This window comes from Humulus lupulus, chromosome X, assembly GCF_963169125.1.
Source record: "Humulus lupulus chromosome X, drHumLupu1.1, whole genome shotgun sequence".
In the NCBI taxonomy this organism is placed as follows: Eukaryota; Viridiplantae; Streptophyta; class Magnoliopsida; order Rosales; family Cannabaceae; genus Humulus; species Humulus lupulus.
The window spans coordinates 184,831,262-184,851,282 of NC_084802.1; the positions used below are offsets into that span (position 1 = coordinate 184,831,262).

The 20,021-nt window shown below is 36.9% G+C and overlaps 3 protein-coding genes, 1 long non-coding RNA gene and 1 other non-coding gene across 5 annotated transcripts; 3 read left to right on the plus strand and 2 right to left on the minus strand.

Moving 5' to 3' along the window:
- The first annotated feature begins 2,956 nt into the window (after positions 1 to 2,956).
- Positions 2,957 to 5,642, plus strand: LOC133803865 (protein CUP-SHAPED COTYLEDON 3-like). Its single transcript, XM_062242009.1, has 3 exons — positions 2,957 to 3,216; positions 3,867 to 4,141; positions 4,590 to 5,642. Exons 1-3 carry the CDS (start codon positions 3,015 to 3,017, stop codon positions 5,445 to 5,447), a joined length of 1,335 nt encoding a protein of 444 aa, XP_062097993.1. The 5' UTR covers positions 2,957 to 3,014; the 3' UTR covers positions 5,448 to 5,642.
- A 911-nt stretch (positions 5,643 to 6,553) lies between these two features.
- Positions 6,554 to 8,328, minus strand: LOC133804177 (uncharacterized). Its single transcript, XR_009878339.1, has 2 exons — positions 7,944 to 8,328; positions 6,554 to 6,785 (listed from the first exon to the last, which is right to left on the minus strand). It is a non-coding gene; the product is annotated as an uncharacterized LOC133804177 (long non-coding RNA).
- Positions 8,329 to 10,531: 2,203 nt separating this feature from the next.
- On the plus strand, positions 10,532 to 14,004 carry LOC133807227 (monosaccharide-sensing protein 2-like). Its single transcript, XM_062245412.1, has 6 exons — positions 10,532 to 10,730; positions 10,892 to 11,021; positions 11,283 to 11,843; positions 12,054 to 12,994; positions 13,085 to 13,272; positions 13,381 to 14,004. Exons 2-6 carry the CDS (start codon positions 10,943 to 10,945, stop codon positions 13,823 to 13,825), a joined length of 2,214 nt encoding a protein of 737 aa, XP_062101396.1. The 5' UTR covers positions 10,532 to 10,730; positions 10,892 to 10,942; the 3' UTR covers positions 13,826 to 14,004.
- Positions 14,005 to 14,209: 205 nt separating this feature from the next.
- On the minus strand, positions 14,210 to 18,036 carry LOC133807228 (protein MULTIPLE CHLOROPLAST DIVISION SITE 1). Its single transcript, XM_062245413.1, has 5 exons — positions 17,913 to 18,036; positions 17,569 to 17,820; positions 17,296 to 17,468; positions 16,396 to 16,783; positions 14,210 to 14,689 (listed from the first exon to the last, which is right to left on the minus strand). Exons 1-5 carry the CDS (start codon positions 17,955 to 17,957, stop codon positions 14,486 to 14,488), a joined length of 1,062 nt encoding a protein of 353 aa, XP_062101397.1. The 5' UTR covers positions 17,958 to 18,036; the 3' UTR covers positions 14,210 to 14,485.
- A 62-nt stretch (positions 18,037 to 18,098) lies between these two features.
- On the plus strand, positions 18,099 to 18,170 carry TRNAW-CCA (transfer RNA tryptophan (anticodon CCA)). The gene has a single exon. It is a non-coding gene; the product is annotated as a tRNA-Trp (tRNA).
- Positions 18,171 to 20,021: the final 1,851 nt, after the last annotated feature.

A 20,021-nucleotide genomic window follows, 5' to 3' on the forward strand; every position in this document is an offset into this window, starting at 1 on the left:
ATTATTTTGCCTGGGCTGCCCCCCAGCATCCCGTCCATTGGGTTGGTCATCTTGAGGTATCTGGCTCCCGCCTCTACCTCTTTCTTCATTCCTCCGACCAGCATTTCCCTTGCCTGAGTCGGCCTCATTATACCCATGGCCATCTCTGAACCTCGATTGGCTATGGTGGGATCGACTGTTCCCTTGATTTCCATCCCTGGCTGAAACATCCCGAGCGTTAGAGGGCGACCTGTGCTGGTCGTTGTGTCTCCATGCATTATCATGCCGTGGGGGACCCCGGACCGCAGAACCTAACTCTGAGTTCCTCCTGTTACCAGGAGGATACTGACCTCTGTTCGGTAGGTTTGGCTCATCGCCCCTACGGCGTCTAGGACTGCGAGGCTGATGCTCGGTCCTATTCTGCCTCTGCTGTGGGGGATTACCACAACCAGCTTGGGATGGTGGCTGTGCCTCAGGGTCCAGTGGGACATCGTCATGAGGCACCTGAGGCTGCTCGGGCCTTTGCGGACTTGAGGGCTGGATTGGTGGGCTAGGATTAGGACCCCTTTGGGGTGGCCCATTTGTAGGGTGTTCAGGCTGCGAGGCAGGTGCAACCTGATTCCTAGCCAACTGTAAGGCTGCCTCGAGGGCTGCCATGGCTTCGCTCTGGCGACGGTCCATCTCCGCCTGCCTCTCATTTAACTCTGCGCGCTGCCGTTCAATCTCCTGCTGCTGTCGCGCCATGACTTCGGCAGCACTCTCCTGACTGGCCCTCAGATTGGCCAGCTCTTCATGCAACGCTCCCAAAGTACTTTTCAGCGTCGCATCATCCATTTCTTCGTCCTCAAAGTCTAAATGTGGCTCATCCTCAGCCACGCTTGCAGGAGGAGGAGGAGGTGGCGGGTTTGACGGTGCAACGGTGGCCGCCTGTCCAGTTTTCTTTGCAGCTTTTGCCATTGGTTTTTTCAACGGTGATATATCAAGCTCTCAATGAAAGCACCAGAATGTTGACCCAGATTTTGGTCAACTGACACGGAGTCAGAATATGCTTGATGTGAATGAATGCATTGAAAAGAACGTAATGACAAAAATAATAAGAATACGATATTTTATAGTGGTTCGGCCCCAGGATCTGGTAATAACCTACGTCCACTTAGATTGTTATTGATGTGAGAATCAAATGGGTGATCAAAGAACTAGGGTTCAATGAGTTTCACTGGCCTCTGAAGAACAATACAATATCTTAGATAGAATTACTCTAGTCACAAATAATTCCAAAGCCAAAAGTCCCTTCCTTGAGCCATCTTTTTCTATTTATAGGCTCAAGGGGGATTACATGAGATTGTTACAGATATTCTCTCCTGAATAATTGGATACCCAGGAGATTGTGTGAGTTAATTTCAGGATTTACAAAGATCTTTATTGTAACATTATGTTGTATGCGGAACCATCGACCAGACTGGTCGTAGGAAAGACTGGGCCGCCTCCTGCCTATAATGTACCGTCTGGTCGATACACTAGCAGAGTTCCTCCAGATGTCAGCCACGTGTCCAGGGATCACTTGCCACATCATTAATGCCAATTTTTTGAACAACAGCCATTAAATGCCTATTTTGTTGTAGTGCAATCAAAATATGATGGTGCCTAATAGCAATGGTGATCTTATTAAAATGATGATATTATGCAAAGTAATTATAGATATATCGACACTAACTAAAGCTCAATTAATCCAAAAAATTAATATTTTTTCCTTTAAATGAAATCTATATCATTTACTAATAATACAATTTTTCGTGAAGAATCTTAGTTATACCTAAAATCACATGTAGTCAATACCAAATTATGTATATATATATATATAAATTTGTATCTAATGTTTTTAACAACTAATTTCATAATGATGAACAGTGAATAATCAAATCCAATTTTTCTCATTATTTTTCGTATTTGTAATTACAAAAAAAAATTATTTTATTGTTATGCATGTATATATATATAAAAAGTTTATATTTTTTTTCTGGACAATCTGTTTTGTTTTTGTCTGGATTTTGTATTTTGATAAATTATTTTTTAGACTTTATGTTTTGTAAAATAGTTCAAATAGAACACTAAACTCGATTTCGGTCAAAATTTTCTCAACTTAAATCACAAATAAATCACCAAACTAACAATTCAGAACAAAAATAAAATTATTCTGCTTAAAAAAATATATTATTATATTCAATTTTTTCTTTATCAAATTAAGTACATAGTTCTATTTGAATTTTTTTATAAAAAATAAACTCTAAAAATAAATTTTTTAAAATAAACAGTCCAATCATATAATAAAAAAAATCACAGTTAAAAGAAATTATAAACTCATATATATATATATATATATATAACATGTTTATGTTTTAGTACTTAAAATAATAATATTAGGAGTATGGAGTTTGAAAAAACACAACAAAAAGAGAGATAGATGATTAGGTAAGTGTGATATGAGTAGCACTGTAGACACAGAACCCTAATGTCATCCAACCTGAAAAAGAAGCTCTGCTCTCTCTCTCTTTCTCTATCTCTATCTCTATCTCCATCTCTCTCTGTCTATATATATATATATATATATATATACAGAACCAAGAAATATATGCTTACACACGCACGCATAAATCTCCACACACTCAACTTTAGCATTAAATACACACCTTCCTACTTCAATTAAAACATCTCCCACCGCCACAAATTAATAATAATTATTATTATTAAAAGTAAAAAAAATAAAATCATTATATTAAATCTTCCACAAAATTAATAATAATAATAATAAAAACACAGTCTTTGTCAGTTTCAAACGTAGGCCCCCACATCATAGTACCACCTCTCTCTCTCTCTCTCCCTTCCATACTCTTATTCACACCATTATTAATCGAATAGAATCGAACACTTATATAGGTCTGGTCTGCTGGTTTCCTTTGGCCACCATCTATATCTTTCTCAAACCCCACTTACTACTACTTTCTTTCTGTAACTTATACTCATCATCGTCATCGATCATGCTGGCCATGGAAGAAGTTCTACGAGAGCTGAATGGAGAAGGCATAAACGACCAAGGTTTGCCCCCTGGCTTTCGCTTCCACCCAACTGATGAAGAGCTCATCACTTTCTACTTGGCTTCCAAAGTCTTCAATGGCACCTTCTGTGGTGTCGACATTGCTGAGGTTGATCTCAACAGATGCGAGCCTTGGGAGCTCCCAGGTTAAGTTTCTCTCATCTCATCTCTCTCACCACTTTAATTATTCTACTTTAACACGTATATTTACATTTAGCCATATCTGACGATGACTCAAATTCCATGGTGAAAAGAGAAAAAGAAAAAGAAAAAAAGTCCCTACTTTCTACTCATGAGACAGCCCAAAACTAGGTCTTTACTATCAATCATTAGCTAATGGGAAGTGACAGAAATTAAGGGCTCAATGTAATTCATCTAAAAGAAAAGAAAGAAAGAAAAAAACACCCTACTTTATAAACATGAGAGGCCAAAACTAGTTCTTTACTAAAAATCCAACTTGATAATCCTTAAATTTGACTTTATATATGTATATTTATTTAGAGTTGAGCTAGTTTTTGGTCAAATATATTAGAACTTTTGATTTTTAGAGTTCATATATAAGCTTATAGTAGACATTTATATTCCCAAATCTAACTGCATATCTTTTTAACATCTTTCGACTTGGAACCATTTAATGCTACGATAGAGATTTCGATAATATGAGAAATTTTTTAAATCTGATGACGATGATGATGAAGTTAACTAATTATTCTGACAAATTTCAATCATTTAATAAATGCGTTATTAATTGTATTTATTATATATTTAAAAATGTTTTTTTTTTCCATGCATGCAGACGTGGCTAAGATGGGAGAGAAAGAGTGGTACTTTTTCAGTCTGAGGGACAGAAAATACCCAACAGGGTTGAGAACCAACAGAGCCACCGGAGCTGGGTACTGGAAGGCCACCGGAAAAGACAGAGAGGTTTACAGTGCCTCCAATGGAGCTTTGCTTGGGATGAAGAAGACCCTTGTCTTCTACAAGGGCCGTGCCCCACGCGGCGAGAAGACCAAGTGGGTCATGCACGAGTACCGCCTCGACGGTGAATTTTCCTCTCGTCACACGTGCAAGGTAACATGCATACATACACATGTTTATGGCCCCCCTCCTTCCTTCGTTCCTCCTCACACGTGCGACGTGAACTTCAAGTTATCAATGTATATACATATATATATATAGTTGTGTTTAATTTGTCGTTTTCTGGGTTGACTTATTTTAATGAATTGGTACTGTAGTGGTGATGGTGGTGGTGCATGCCGATGGACTAGACTATTTTCACTTTGATTATTAACCTTGCTCTTGCTGGGGGTAGTTTTTTTTTTTTTTTGATGTGATTGGATTAGATGGATAGATTTAACAAGCCCTTGTCAAATCAATTTAATAATATTCATTGCCTTTCTTTTTTATATAATATAGTTTTGGATTCTCTTTCATTTTGTGAAAAATTTGGATTAAGTTTCATCCACAACTGTATTAATAAATAACCTTAATATAACTGGGGTGAAATTGAAAAATGCAGGAGGAATGGGTTATATGCAGAATATATCACAAAACCGGTGAGAAGAAAAATCCAATCTTTCAAGGACGACAGTGTCGTTTGCCTGCGCTGCTAGAAGTCCAAACCCAAAGCACTCCAACTCCAACTCCAACTCCAACTCCAACTCCAATGAATGCATTATTGTTAGAAGAATTTGAATACCAAACTCAAAACCCAGTGCAAAACATCCCGAACCAAAGCCAAAATCGAAATCGAAACCCTTTTCTGAATAGTAGTAGCAGCAGTAATGATGACTTGAAAAGCCTCATTACTAATAACCCAGTTGTTTCCCAATCCCACCTCTTCCCAATACATGGTATATCCACTAGTAGTAGTAGTAGTTGTTGTGCTACCGCTACTACCGTAGCCACAACAAACAAAAACCCATCAACATCATCATCATCATCTATGCTGTTCATGTCCCTCCTCTCACATCAAGATTGCACTTGGAATAATAAGCAGCAATGTCAAGAACAACAATTAACTGTTCCCAAACAGTGCAAGACAGAGACCAACTTTTCCCATTTCCAAGCACCACCACAACCACTACCTTCCTCCTCCTCTGGTCCTCCTGATAATGACAACTATAACGATTACTTTCACCCTAATAATTATAATCATAATAACAATAATAATGCCTTGCTTTTTGAGAGCGATGATTATGGGGTGTTGGGGTTCCCCTCTTCATCGAATGCTGCTCCTCCTACTCATCTCCATGATATGTCCACTTCAGCAGTAGCCAACTTCAACAGGGCCGGCTTTCAGTTTCAGACTCTGTTATCAGATCCTCTCACCAAACTCGCTGGAGGAGAATCTTGGACACCTTTCGATGCTTATTAACTTTTTTCACTGTATTCTTATGTATACGTTAAATTTATGTATAAGTTACATTGCTGAATCGAACCATATATTCCAATGCTTTTTTTTAGCTAAGTGGGAGAGTATAACAACACTAACCTTATTATTATTATTATTATTATTTTGATTGAACTAAACTTATTATTATTGTTGTTATTCAAAAAATATATAAGATGAAGAAGAATCACGGGTAGCTACCTCTGACAGATATTTACATCTGATATAAGCAAAGGCAATCATAAAAAAAGAAAAACCTTTACAACCATGTAAAGACAGAAAAGAAAAAGAGCTAGGTACGATATGCAAAAATCAGGCTGTGGATTCCCTTCAATCTTCCATCAAAACTAATCGTTTTCTGCGCTAATAATAATATATATATATATAAATAGATTCATATTTTTAACGTTTCTTTCTGCTCTTCTGAACTGTGTACATTCCTAGCAATACATGATTCCAAAGCAAAAACTTATCAGCTAAGAATAATATACGGACACACTCTGGTTAGTCAGGCAGGCTCAACCTTTGTCTTCAATTTCAGAGCCCACTAAGAAAAAAACATATGCCTACAACCTGATGATCAATCTTCATTTTATTTATATATATATAAATATTTATACTCAGTCCCTCTTAAACTTGGCTGGATTTGATGAGTAGTTTTCCAAAGTGGCCATGCATGACAAGCAAAACAAAACAGAGCCACATGCATAGTCCTCTGTTTCCAGCATCGCTACTTGTCAGCAGCATCGCCGGTTTAAGCTCTAAAGATGACCCTACTACTAATATTTAGCAGAACAACAATAGTGACTAATCGTACCCAATCACTGCTCTACACACTAGACTATCACACAAAAGGATAGATTTAGATTTCCCAAAAATCTCTTGAAAATGAGAAGAATATTTGCGCCGAATTCCCCCACTTACGCAGCATACATACACCCCTTTTCGACTTTCAATTTTCTTACTTTACTGAAAAGACTGGAAATTTATCACTGTGCACATAAGGCAAGCATATCTGCTTCCTGCATTTTAATACTAATAATAATAAGCGCAACCAGCAATGGACAATGATTGTTGTTTAGCAATCCAAGTGAAGTGAATCAAGGTTATATTCATTGAGACAATATTATTTATTTATAAGACAAAAAAGAAAAAAAGTATCTTCAGAAATTTCCTGGTCAGTATTCCTTGAGAAAAACAAGTACAACCATTCAAATCTTCAATGAACATCAAATTGAGCAATTTGAGACCACAGAGGCTTATTACATGCTAAAATTTAAGAGCAAAGGCCCTACATCCATAATGAATTTAGTCAAGATGGTCCTGCATTAAAGAAGAGAAAAATCATGAGATTGGAAATTAAACAAACAAAACAAAATGGACATATTTCATAATCAGGGTGCATGACCAAGAAAACAACATCAACTCTGTTTCCAAATAGATTGATTTGATAAAAGACATATCAGAGGAAAAGTAAAGATAGGCCTGCCAAGTAATAATAAGCTAATAACCAAAAGAACCATATGATAAAATTGGAAATAATATTGGAGAAATAATAGAACTTATATGAAAGCCCACCACATTCAAAAAGATTTGGCTGAAGTAACATTAAACTAATCTCGGAAAGATTTGGCTGAAGAGGCATTGAAGATTTGGTATACATAATCAAGAATCCCATTACTCGGTAGGCAAGCTAGTTGGTTCTGTCATCTTAAAGCAAATTGATTCTGGGGTTAGTAAGTAACAAGCTTCTAGTTAGAGATTCAAGCAATGTCCGGAATGGAATACAAGTGTAAGTGGCTAATGTTCAAAAGAGATTGGCTGAAGTAGCATTGAGCTAATCTGAGATCAAATAGAATTCCTAGAAAAGGTACACCTCTCAAATGAGTGGTATAATTATCAAGAATCCAATTACTCGTTAAGGAAGCTGGTTGGTTAAGAGGCTATCTTAAAGCAAATTGACACTTGGTTTAGTATGTAGTAAGCTTATAATTAGACATTTAAAAAAAAATAAGCTTGTAATTTGAGATTCAAACAATGCCCAGAATGGCTAATTTGGTGTGTAGATAAACCAAAATACGAAGCTAGGCACACCAGACAGTGTGGAGGATCCAAAACCAGGAGGAGAAAAAACAACAGATGTAGAAGCACTTTGCCTCAATTAATATTCCTTGCTTAAAAGGGTGGTTGTATCTGTGAGTCATATAGCTAAAGACATAGTTATAAACCTCAAAGGAGAAATCTTGATCATATATGATGTTATCTACTCCAACATGACCAACCAAGGACCCATTCATGATTAGACCGCATACTTACTTATAAAACTCTTCGCGATTTCAAATTAGCACTAACAAATCAATCAAATTCAAATAAAAATAGAGTAATTATCTCAATTGGATGAATACAGAAAAATCCCTAATCCTGATCCTGATCCTGATCATGGAAAATAAAAACAAATTAAAGAAAGAGAAATATACATACCCATAATCGAAATCCCAGAGGCATCTATTTGATTGGTTTGGGGTTGTTCTTGGAGTAGTAGACATAATCGGGCGGCGAGTAGACGAGAGCAGCGATCATGGCGCCAGGCAAAACGGCGTACTTAGATACCAAGGCCAGCTTTCTTATCAGTGGTTCTCCCTTCAGAAACGCCATCTCTTTGATTCACTCTTTGACTCTTCTCCAAACCCTTCCTTCTTCGTCTTCGTCTTCGTCTTCTTCTTCGCTTTGATTTTAGATGTCACTGCTGAACGACGGCGTGCATTTCAGAACCCCAGCAGCGCAGTTGCGAAAGTGGGCTTTTGTATTGGGCTCGGTATCCCATTACAAATGGGCCCATTTCATCATCTCCCCTTGTTGATGGGCCTCGGACCATGATACATGACTCTTCTATTATTAGTCTTCATTCAAATCAAAACAGTCTTTTTCTTCCTAAAAGTGTAATTTTCTCCCAAAATAAATGGGACGGGTAACATGATGGGTTTAATTATTTTATGAATTATAATTAATTATTTTATACAGGTGTTATTGTTTTATTTGATAAATATGGTAGTATAAATGTTGAATCTCCCATTACCATCTCTATTTTATTCATGCATAGATAGACCCAAAGCATAACCCTAGTGTATCAACAATAGAAGTTTCTCACACTTAAAATAGAAGCTTGGATGGGTTCAAACCCCTAATGCCCACACCTATCTTATAGAAAGGGGATGTGTTATACTATTACACCAAACTTTTTTATACATATATATATATATATATATGGGTTTAATAGTGATTTTGGAATTTGGAGTAGGATCTACTAAACAAGAACCAAGTATTAAGTGAAACTCTCTATGTGGTGGAGTTAGTAATTAAGAGTGTTGATCGGTTGGTTTGGGTGAGTTGGGCGAATTTTCAATCCGTCCGTACTTATATTTTTGGTTGGCACTTGCCAATTCATAACCTCTCCAATAAAAAAAGAATTGGACCGCATCTCGACTATTAATTTGGGCAGGTTGCTGAAACTTTTCTTTTCTTAAACAAAAATGATTTTGCACTAAATTTTTTAATTATTTTCTCTATTTTTTATTTAAACTATTGTTACTTTAAAATTTAGGGTTTTTTTTATAAAAGAAAATTTCAATTTATATAATTAATAATTATATAAACTTATATATATAAGTTAAACAAATTCTTAATTTAATAACCCCATTAGTAACTAAATGCGGCTCTTAACCAAATCATATTTTTTTTGTGTTCTCTTTTTTAACATTGATCACATGATACACTTAATCAAAATTAGTATCATTACTTATAGATAAATTGGTGAAAATGATATTTTTTAAGTGATTTTTTACTCTGCTCTACTTTTTATCATTTTTTTCAAAATGACATTTGTTTAAAATTCGACCAATTGTATATATTTTTCGATCAACTATCTAAAATTTTCGATCAACTGTTTGAATTTTTCAACCACTTTTTAAATTTTCGACTAACTTTCTAAGTTACGAGAGATCATTTTTGCATAAAATTATTAAAATTAGACTAGAGTAAAAATATCTTAAACCCACTTATGGTACTCAGTTATGTGTCCAGCAAAGAAAATAAAGTAAACTTTGCCACATGACAACTCATGTACGGAGCTAATGGTCAACATAACATACATTTTGACCGGTTGATGTTCCATTGATTTTTTATTGTGTTGTGTTACTAACATCTCCAAATAGTTTATTATAGATAACTTTATATTTTAACTTCTAATAAAGATCTCTTAGATATGGCTATATAGTTCGACTAAAGGGTTGAAATTTATTGTGATGATTTAATACTTGACAAAATATGTGCTCTAACTAATTATAGACATGTGTCTTATTATAATTAATTAAAAGTAAATTAAATTTAAAAAAAAAACTAAAATTAAACCATAACAATTGCAATAAATTGAAAATGTGTGATGGTTAGTTATAGATATATAGTTAGTGTTGACATGAACTATGAATATACATTTATTTTGGATGGATCCACTAGATATTTTGAATCAAATTTATAGGTTCAAATGCTGTATATTTATTTATTTTTGATTTTGTAGTAATCATAATTTGTAGGTACGTATGAATAGCATTCAATCGTTGAGAAAGAAGAATCAAAGGGTCAAAAATGGAAAATGATCCAACCAAAATGATTGAAGCTAGACTGTTATCTTATGTTCTTCTGGACCACTTGAAAACATATTATCAAACGAATAGGTCCACTTTTATGGAATTATCAATCTGTCTGTACTAGACTACATTGGTTTTTTAAAACTTTATATAGTTACCATAGCGTTATTAAGTATCGTTATAATACACACACCAGAAGAAAAGATATCATATCAGAAATGAACGAGTGAGTGAGTGAGCTAGAGAAGTTACAACTCGGTTAGAAACTGGGTTTGACAGCGAGTTAAATAAGGTCACTGTTGTTGTTTTGAATGGTGGTTGGCTTGGTCCTTAGCAAGAGCTCCTTACACGCCTCTCTCTCTCCTTGACCAAGAAGCTGAACTTTCTATATCTCTCTCTTTTCTTTGTACTAAAAGAATAAAAAAAAAAAGATTTTTTTCTTCTTTTATTTTAATAAAAAATATTGTTTGAAAGAAAGATCAAGTGTGGCCCAACCTCCTCAAAGCTAATAACCCTTTTGAGTTCCAATTCTGGGTGCTTATAATTTGTAACATATAAAGCATTATCTGACACCCCTTTTGGCTTTGGCTCTCAAAATCAAGCACAAATCGATCTGGGTTATTGGGTATGTTATTGTTGTTGTTATGTATAGTTTATATTGTTCGTTGGTTCCTATGTATGGACTTTGGAACCCATTTGGCAGCTGCATGGTATATGAACAAGTAGTAGTGTTTCTTTCTTCTTCTTTTGTTAATGTGATATTGTTTTGTGCTACTTCTGTTACAGGTTAGATTAATAGGATTTTGAGGAACTTGACTTGTATATCAGTTGAAAAAGATGAAAGGAGCTGCCCTTGTGGCTATTGCTGCTACAATTGGTAACTTTCTCCAAGGCTGGGATAATGCTACAATTGCTGGTACTTTCTTCTCAAGTCTTTTAAGTTAATCATCTTAAATCTCGTCTTGTTGACTTATATTTTGAGGTGTATATAGTGAAACCCAAGAACGGTAATCTCCCACCATTGAAACTTTATACACTCACTCAATCTCACACTTTGTTTTTTTTTTTTTTGCTCACTAGGACACTTCTAATACTAGAATATGTTTTTTTAGATGGTGTAGATATTGAATGAGAAGTGTTGTTTATTTAGAGCTTGATTTTTCTTTTTTCTTTGAAGGGGCTATTGTTTACATAAAGAAGGATCTGGCTTTGGAAACAACTGTGGAAGGCTTAGTTGTGGCCATGTCACTCATTGGAGCAACAGCCATTACAACATGCTCTGGAGCTATATCAGATTGGCTTGGCCGAAGGCCAATGTTGATTGCCTCATCTATTCTCTACTTCATAAGTAGTTTGGTGATGTTGTGGTCTCCCAATGTGACTGTCCTATGCATAGGAAGGCTTTTAGATGGTTTTGGAATTGGTCTAGCTGTTACTCTTGTTCCTATCTACATATCTGAGACCGCTCCTTCAGAAATAAGGGGATTGCTAAACACTCTTCCACAGTTCACCGGTTCAGGCGGCATGTTTCTATCTTACTGTATGATTTTTGGAATGTCACTGTTGGACTCACCTAGCTGGAGGTTGATGCTCGGAGTTCTATCCATTCCCTCTCTTATTTACATTGTTTTTACCATCTTTTACTTGCCTGAGTCTCCTCGGTGGCTTGTGAGTAAAGGCAAGATGATCGAGGCGAAAAAAGTTCTTCAGCAATTACGCGGGGTGGATGACGTTTCAGGTTTGTTTCTTACTGATATTCTTCTATAAAACCATGGAATTATTGGGTGTTACAAATCACAAAAATGTTTTTTGAAATGTTAATACCAAAGTCTGACAAAGAATAAGTTGAATGATATAACAACATTGTTTGTTCTTAGACCTCTGTCATTTTTCATTTGATTGTGTAAATAAATCATATCAAACCTGCTGAAAAGTAATTGAACCACAGGGGAGATGGCTTTACTGGTAGAAGGTCTGGGAATTGGAGGTGAAACTTCTATAGAGGAGTACATTATAGGCCCTGCCTATGAACTTCAAGATGGCCAAGAAGATAGTGAGAAAGACAGAATCAGGTTGTATGGACCAGACAAGGGTCTTTCCTGGGTTGCCAAACCTGTAGAAGGACAGAGTTCTCTTGGTCTTGTCTCTCGCCATGGAAGCCTGGCAAACCAAAGCATGTCTCTAATGGACCCTCTAGTGACTCTATTTGGTAGCGTCCATGAAAAGCTCCCTGAGACAGGCAGTACGAGAAGTATGCTCTTTCCAAATTTCGGCAGCATGTATAGCACAGCCGATACTCGGGTTAAGCATGACCATTGGGATGAGGAGAGCTTGCAAGGACAAGGTGAGGATTACATGTCAGACGCTGCAGACGCAGACTCAGATGACAATCTGCACAGTCCCTTGATTTCGCGTCAGACCACAAGCATGGAAAAGGAGATGGTACATCCTGCTTCCCACGGAAGTAGTTTGAGCATGAGAGGCCATAGCACGCTTGTGGAGGGGGGAGGGGAGACGGTCGGCAATACAGGTATTGGTGGCGGCTGGCAGTTGGCATGGAAATGGTCGGAGAAAGAAGGTGAGGACGGAAAGAAGGAAGGAGGATTCAAAAGGATTTATCTCCATGAGGGAGTCCCTGTTTCTCGACGTGGATCTCTTGTTTCACTTCCTGGTGCTGATATTCCTGCAGAAGACGAGGTAATCCAGGCTGCTGCGCTTGTAAGCCAGCCTGCTCTTTATTCAAAGGAGCTCATGGATAAGTACAATGTTGGACCTGCAATGGTTCACCCATCCGAAACTGCTTCAAAAGGGCCTGTTTGGGCTGCTCTTCTTGAACCCGGGGTTAAGCATGCATTAATTGTTGGAGTAGGAATTCAAATCCTTCAACAGGTACTATAACTTTGTCACGATACATTTTGTGTTACTTCTGAAGTTGTTCTTGTTTGAGAATCTCTAATAATTCTTTGATTGTCTATGCAGTTTTCTGGAATAAATGGGGTTCTGTACTACACTCCTCAAATTTTGGAAGAGGCAGGTGTTGAAGTTCTTCTTTCGAACATGGGACTTGGTACAGAGTCTGCTTCATTTCTCATAAGTGCATTCACAACCTTGTTGATGCTTCCTTGTATAGGTGTAGCCATGAGGCTTATGGACATCTCTGGTCGGAGGTTGAAACCAAGCAAACTCTCACATGTTACTTACAACATAATCTCACCATCTTAATCTTATGTACTTACTAAACAATGTAGTTTTGACTGATGAACTCCATATTGCAGGCGGCTGCTGCTGGTCACAATCCCAGTGCTCATAGTGTCATTGACAATTCTAGTAATCGGGAATTTAGTAAGTTTGGGGACCATTGTTCATGCAGTAATCTCAACAGTCTGTGTTGTGGTATACTTTTGTTGCTTCGTGATGGCGTATGGACCGATACCAAACATCCTTTGCTCAGAGATCTTCCCAACTAGAGTTCGTGGCCTCTGCATTGCCATCTGCGCGCTGGCGTTCTGGATAGGCGACATTATCGTCACCTACTCACTGCCTGTGCTGCTGACTTCAATAGGGTTGGCCGGCATCTTTGGAATCTTTGCTGTGGTGTGCCTCGTCTCTTGGATTTTTGTCTTCTTAAAGGTTCCTGAAACGAAAGGCATGCCTCTTGAGGTCATTACTGAGTTCTTTTCTGTTGGTGCAAGACAAGCTGCTGAGGCAAAGAGTGACTGAATGAGCCATTGGAAGCACTCGACATTCCTTTCTTTCCAAGAGATTTCTAGAAGGCCAACTAAACATTTCTATTTTTCTCCCTTCAATTTTGAATTAGTGTATAATTAAAAACAAATTATTCGAAGATTCATCTTATTTAAAAATAAAAAGTAAAAAGCATCCTATTTTTATTTTTCGAATTCACCTCAATGGGAGCATCATAGTGCTACAGAGTGTTCTTGCCCCCCCACCCCACCACATGCCTTAATTTTGTTTACAAGCCTGATCTCACAAAATCAAGTATTAGTAACAACAACACAGTTACAGCATGATTCGAATTCAAACAAGTGTCCACAAAAATATATATATATATATATATATATAAATAAGAAATCAACACTGGTATACCAATTGAATGGATCTACAGTCAAAATGAAATGTGATATTATTATTACAACAAGGCTGGTCTTTGAAGAAGAAAAAAACAAGGAAATGTTCTGGGGGAAGCACAGCTGCAAGATGTACATGGTAAAGTCTCAAATATGAACTACGACATCCTATTTACAATCTACCCTTGACATATTTGGACCCGCCTTATAAAGATCAAAATTGATAGATCATTGTAGAGAAAATTAACAAGTGATGAAGATAGCAGTATCGCCAGAAAAAAAGATGCAACAATCATGGTTTTTGCATTTCTTCTGAAGATGGCGAAAACCCAGATGAATTTGAGGGCCGTTCTGGCGAGTTAGCCTTGGAGTTGCCTGTATGTTCATTCGAGGAGCTTTCCTCTCCACGTTCCGGTGACTTTGGATGTGACTTGAATGCTCTCTCAAAATCTTTAGCATTGCTAGAGTCGATTGTTAATTTGTTCAGTTTTTGTTCCTAACATGAAAAGGAAACAGATGTTCAGCCATTTCATGACCAAATTTTAATCGAAGTACTGTAAGCTTTGTCCGAGGGAAATTTGACATTCTATGTATTCAAATACCCACAATTAAATAAACATATGCCAAACAAGAAAAATATGCCTTTGAAAAAAAAGAACAAAATTGCCCCTTCCATTTAAAGCCCTCCCTTCTCTCAAAGCAGCTCTCTACCCACGACCATTAAGAAAAAACCATGGCCATTGACACCATCATTGAAGCACCATTTTTTTGTTTGTTTTAGTGATTAAAAATTTAATCCAAAACTTAAAACGAAGAAAATATTCACTTACGACACTAATTCATAGATTTTGAATAATTTTATACAAGATATTTTTTGTTTTGTTTGCGATTATTTTAAGATCTAGAAATCTGAAAATTGCATAATTTCACGCAAAAACGATGCTAAATTAATGGTCCCATAAAAACTTGTTATTTTTGGCTCAAAACAATGCTACATTGTTGATTTGCAATGGTCCATGAAAACATATTTTATAAGCCAAAAATGTTATGGTTTAAGATGGTCTCATGAAAACCTGTTTATTTAGGCCAAAAACGATGCCAAATGATGATTTGCGTTGGTCACACGAAAACTTGTTATTTTAGCCCAAAAATAATGCTAAATCGATAGTCGTGTGAAAAATTCATTTCAGCGACAAAAAAATACTAAAACAATGGTTTGCAATACTATTTCAGTTTGTTTGCGATGTTGTTTCAATGGTTTTGCATAAAAATTGATAAAAACTTTAGTGAAGCATAATTTTTCACTCAGTTCTTGGTTTGATTTAAGAAATACCAAATTAAAAAAAAAAATCACTTCAAACTGGTAGCCAAGGAAAAAATTATGCCTCACCAAGAGACCATCGCCAACCATCATTTTGGCATCAATTTTGGCCTCTAAAATCAATTTCCCAAGGGACCATCATCGCCAACCATCAATTTGGAATCGTTTTGGCAATGTTTTTGGCCTAAAAAAAACCAAATTTCCATATGGCCACTGCAATCCATCAATTTAGCATCGTTTTGGTAACCATTTTGCCCTAAAAAAATAAGTTTTCATGAGACCTTCGCAAACCATCAATTTAGCATCGTTTTGCTTGACATATTTCCATATCTGAAAAGAAACGCAAACAAAACCGAAAATTCTTGTATAGAAGTGTTCAAAATCCATAAATTAGTGCCTTAAAGTGAATATTTTATTTGTTTTAAGTTTTGGATCGGATTTTCAATGATTATAACATAAAAATGGTGCTTCAATAATGGTGTCAACGGCCATGGTTTTTTTTTCTTCTAATGGACATGGGTAGAGGAAGAAGAAAGGAGGGAGAGAGAAGGATAAAGGAGAGGTGAAGGAGAAAGATAAAGACGATTTGAGAGAGAGGTCATTGAATGTAAGGGGCAATTTTGTGGCATATTTTGCCTGTATTTTTTAATTTTGGCATATTCATTTAATTGTGGGTATTTGGATGCATAGAATGTCAAATTTCCCTTGTCCAATCCCACTAGTTTGTTTTCATGAATAATTTTTGTCACAATCCTAAAACTCCACTTGTAAATTTTCAACTTCCTAAACACAATTTCTTTGAGATGCTTGTTAAGACAGCATTTATATCTAAACAGGTGTAAACATACTAATCAAACTACAGGTGAGATGATTATACTTACACCATGCAGTGCTTCAAGCTTTCTCTGCAGCGCCTCATGCTCAGCTTGAATACGAAATGGAACACCATGCTTTTGCCTCACATTGTTTTGTGCTATATCTTCATCAATGTCACTGGCAGTGGTTGCAAAAGGATGATTAGAGGGAATCCACCGAACCGTATCAGGGTCAACATCAGGAGGTATTGAATCGCCTTCTTTGAGGAAAATCGTTGGTCTCTTCCACTGGTATGCCCGAGACCTCCTCCTCTGATGAACTGATTGTTGCTCTTCTGTAAGGGTAACTGGGGCTAAGCGGTATACTTTTCCACACATCTCCACTGTTGAATTGCCCTTGCCCACTTTCACCATTGGATTATTGAAAGGGTCATCATACTTGAGAGGCCTTGTTCTGTTTTGACAAAAAGAAGCATTAACAAGGAGACAGTTGTAAAAATGACTAATGAAAAAAAAAATTATTAGTAAACCATAAATTTGTACTGTCCACTATCAAGCGATTACAAATTTACACTGATTTATTAGTAAACTAGCTATTCAAAATATATATATTTACAAAATAACTTTCACTAATCGACTATAAATTTACACTAATCGACTATCAAGAGATTATAAATTTACATCGAGCGATCATTCAGACTATGAATCAACCATAAATTTACACTAACCAGCTATCAAGCCATTATAAATTTACACTGAACGACCATACGAATGAGGTTATTTTGCTAATTTTTAACTTTCACCTTGTCATTTTAGCCAATATCTCATTAACAAGAGAAAAAACAAACTTGTATCATTGAGCACATGATATTATGACTTTTGATTCTACTTGGGTTTTACATAAAAAGAGAAAGAAAAAAAAAAACATATTAGGACTGAATAAGGTATCAAGGATTGGAATCATACATGCCTCTTCTATCAGACCTCAGCTGGCCACGTCTGACAAGATCAGCTACAGAACCAGGATGATGATTCTCTCTTGATCTCTTAGCCATAAAGATTTTCACAGCCAAAACCAAAAATGCAGTAGCAACAAAAAACCCAATCGCAAAACTGGATCCCACTACTTGTTGTCTCATCTACACATAAACCCCAAAGCACAAAACTTTCACAGCAATGACAACATTAAAAAGAAGTCTAAATTCAAAAAGAAAAAAGAAAAAACACAAACTTTGTTACCGCATAAATAACTGGAGGGAAGGCACTGAGAGCACCTTGCAATTTGGCAACGGAATTGGTCAGAGTGTTCTTCACCACCTCATCTCGGGGAGCACCGCCAGAGCTGGCCGAGCCATCAATGGCTCTCAATACAAACTTGGGAGAGGAAGATGGATGTGGGTTCCAGCTGATTCGAGCATTCCTTGAGCCAAATTCAGGTCTGAGCACCACTAGATACGAAGGCTCCCGAAAGTTTGAACCAGAAATTGAGGGCTACAGTGAAAAAAAATTAAAAAAGCCAAAACAAGATCAATGAGAGATTTTGGCAACGACCCTTATCGTAATATTACTGATATTGAGCTTACCTGGAACCAAACTGGGTAGATTTGAAGAGTTCGAAGGGAAGCCATTGGAGGATGTTGAATACGTTGATGATGGCGTTTCTTTCTCAGTACAGTAGACACTAAAACACTAATACTGGCTACCAGTGAAAGGGTTTTATTAAAAATAAAAAGGTTAATAACTAACTTAACTGATAAATCTGAACTAGTGGATCCGTGGCGCAATGGTAGCGCGTCTGACTCCAGATCAGAAGGTTGCGTGTTCGATTCACGTCGGGTTCAATTCCCTCACTTGTTTTATTGGCCCATCATAGGCCCAAACTCTTTTCTCCAGGCCCATTAGGTGATTTGCTCTAATTTTTTTTAAAAGAATAGGAAAATTCATCTATTATGCATCTTTTTCTTTTGTAAAAATATAATGTTTTACAGTTTTTTTTAGTATACATTTTGTATCAGATTTTTTTTAATTTTATTTTAAAAAGAAAAATCTAAAATAATAAAAATTAGTTGTGAAAGAATTAAACTCAGTAAAAATTTTAGAGAAATTTACACGGAGAACTATATTAAGCGAGAAAATAACAAAAATACAGTCACGCGGAACTTTTTTCATTTATATAGTTCAAGTTTTTTTTTAATCTTTACGATGTTTACTTCTCCGGCAACACCTCAAATTTTCTAAATGGTTCATTGATTTTCAGAACTTCATGGATCGCGATGATGGGGAGCGCCTGAGCTTGTTTATGCCGGCAATCGTGAGTGCAACCACTAACTACGGCCATGGCTGATGAGTCCCAGCTGGAGAACGAAGAGTGGCAATTTCTGGTCACATTCGAAACAAATATGAAGAGTATCAAACACTACTCAGTCCTAGTCGGAGACTCGGAATGATGGCTATTCCATTTCTCCACGGCGTTTTGAAAGGACCTTTCTGTTTTCGAATGCATCCATGAGTTCTCTTCACCGGCAGTGGTATGATGCGGCGTCAAAGAAGATAATCATTGGGTCTCTAATCATTACACAAATTACAGCCTGTCCAAATGGTGTGGACCACAAAAACAAATTTACACAGGTGCCCTTTATTCCTTTTATTCCTCTGGCTCCATTTTCTTCACATCCCCTCTCAAACTTTGTGGGGTGTTAACGACACCAAGTTTGGCAATTAACGAGTGAAACTGACTGTGTGACAAACTCTTTGTAAGACAATCGGCTACCTGCTCCATTGATGGAATATATCTGACCTCCAACATCTTGGCTAGAATTTTATCTCTAACAAAGTGTATATCCAACTCGATGTGTTTCGTTCTCGCGTGGTAAATCGGATTAGCTGCTAATGCACTGGCAACCATATTGTCGCACCATGTGATTGGTGTAGCACTTAGTGAGAAATTTAGTTCCTGTAACAGAGCTTGAATCCACGATATTTCAGCCGCAACATTTGCAAGGGCTCGGTACTCCGATTCCGTGCTTGATCGAGATACCACAGATTGCTTCTTTGACGACCACGAAACCAGAGCATCTCCAAGATAAACGCAATACCCAGCAACTGATTTACGATCATCCGGGCAACATGCCCAATCGGCATCCGAAAAATCAGTTAGAACAAGTCTGTCACTGTGAGGGATGTGTAACCCATGGCATGGTGTTCCTTTGATATACCTCAGTACCTGTTTAGCCGCACCAAGATGCACATTAGTTGGGGCTTTCAGAAATTGGCTCAACTTGTTTGTAGCATAACTAATATCTGGTCTGGTGTAAGTCAAATATTGCAGTCCTCCTATAAGACTTCTGTACTCTGTTGGATTCGACAGTGGTGTGCCATCATTAATAGACAACATCTTGCCAACAGCCATTGGAGTTGGGCACGGCTTCAGATGTAACATTTTGGCTTTTTTAAGCAATCCTTCAATATACTTGGGCTGACTTAAAAACATTCCAGTCTCATCTCTATGTACTTCGATTCCTAAGAAGTAGTGTAGAGGGCCAAGGTCGTTGAGAGAGAAAATCTGATGCAGTTTGGTGATGAATTGCTTCAGTTTTTCAGTATTATTTCCCGTAATAATCATATCGTCCACATAAATTAGAACCAATATAACAAGAGATGATGACCTGTAGAAGAAGAACGATGAATCTGCC

Excerpts from the sequence above, each read along its gene's own strand:
- LOC133803865 (XM_062242009.1), top strand. The coding sequence starts at position 3,015 with ATGCTGGCCATGGAAGAAGTTCTACGAGAGCTGAATGGAGAAGGCATA. Across the intron at positions 3,217-3,866 it reads CGAGCCTTGGGAGCTCCCAG|ACGTGGCTAAGATGGGAGAG; the intron begins GTTAAGTTTCTC and ends CCATGCATGCAG. Across the intron at positions 4,142-4,589 it reads CCTCTCGTCACACGTGCAAG|GAGGAATGGGTTATATGCAG; the intron begins GTAACATGCATA and ends TGAAAAATGCAG.
- LOC133807227 (XM_062245412.1), top strand. The coding sequence starts at position 10,943 with ATGAAAGGAGCTGCCCTTGTGGCTATTGCTGCTACAATTGGTAACTTT. Across the intron at positions 11,022-11,282 it reads GGATAATGCTACAATTGCTG|GGGCTATTGTTTACATAAAG; the intron begins GTACTTTCTTCT and ends TTTTCTTTGAAG. Across the intron at positions 11,844-12,053 it reads CGGGGTGGATGACGTTTCAG|GGGAGATGGCTTTACTGGTA; the intron begins GTTTGTTTCTTA and ends ATTGAACCACAG.
- LOC133807228 (XM_062245413.1), bottom strand. The coding sequence starts at position 17,957 with ATGGCTTCCCTTCGAACTCTTCAAATCTACCCAGTTTGGTTCCAG. Across the intron at positions 17,821-17,912 it reads TCTACCCAGTTTGGTTCCAG|CCCTCAATTTCTGGTTCAAA; the intron begins GTAAGCTCAATA and ends TTTTCACTGTAG. Across the intron at positions 16,784-17,295 it reads AGGTCTGATAGAAGAGGCAT|AACAAGGCCTCTCAAGTATG; the intron begins GTATGATTCCAA and ends TTGTCAAAACAG.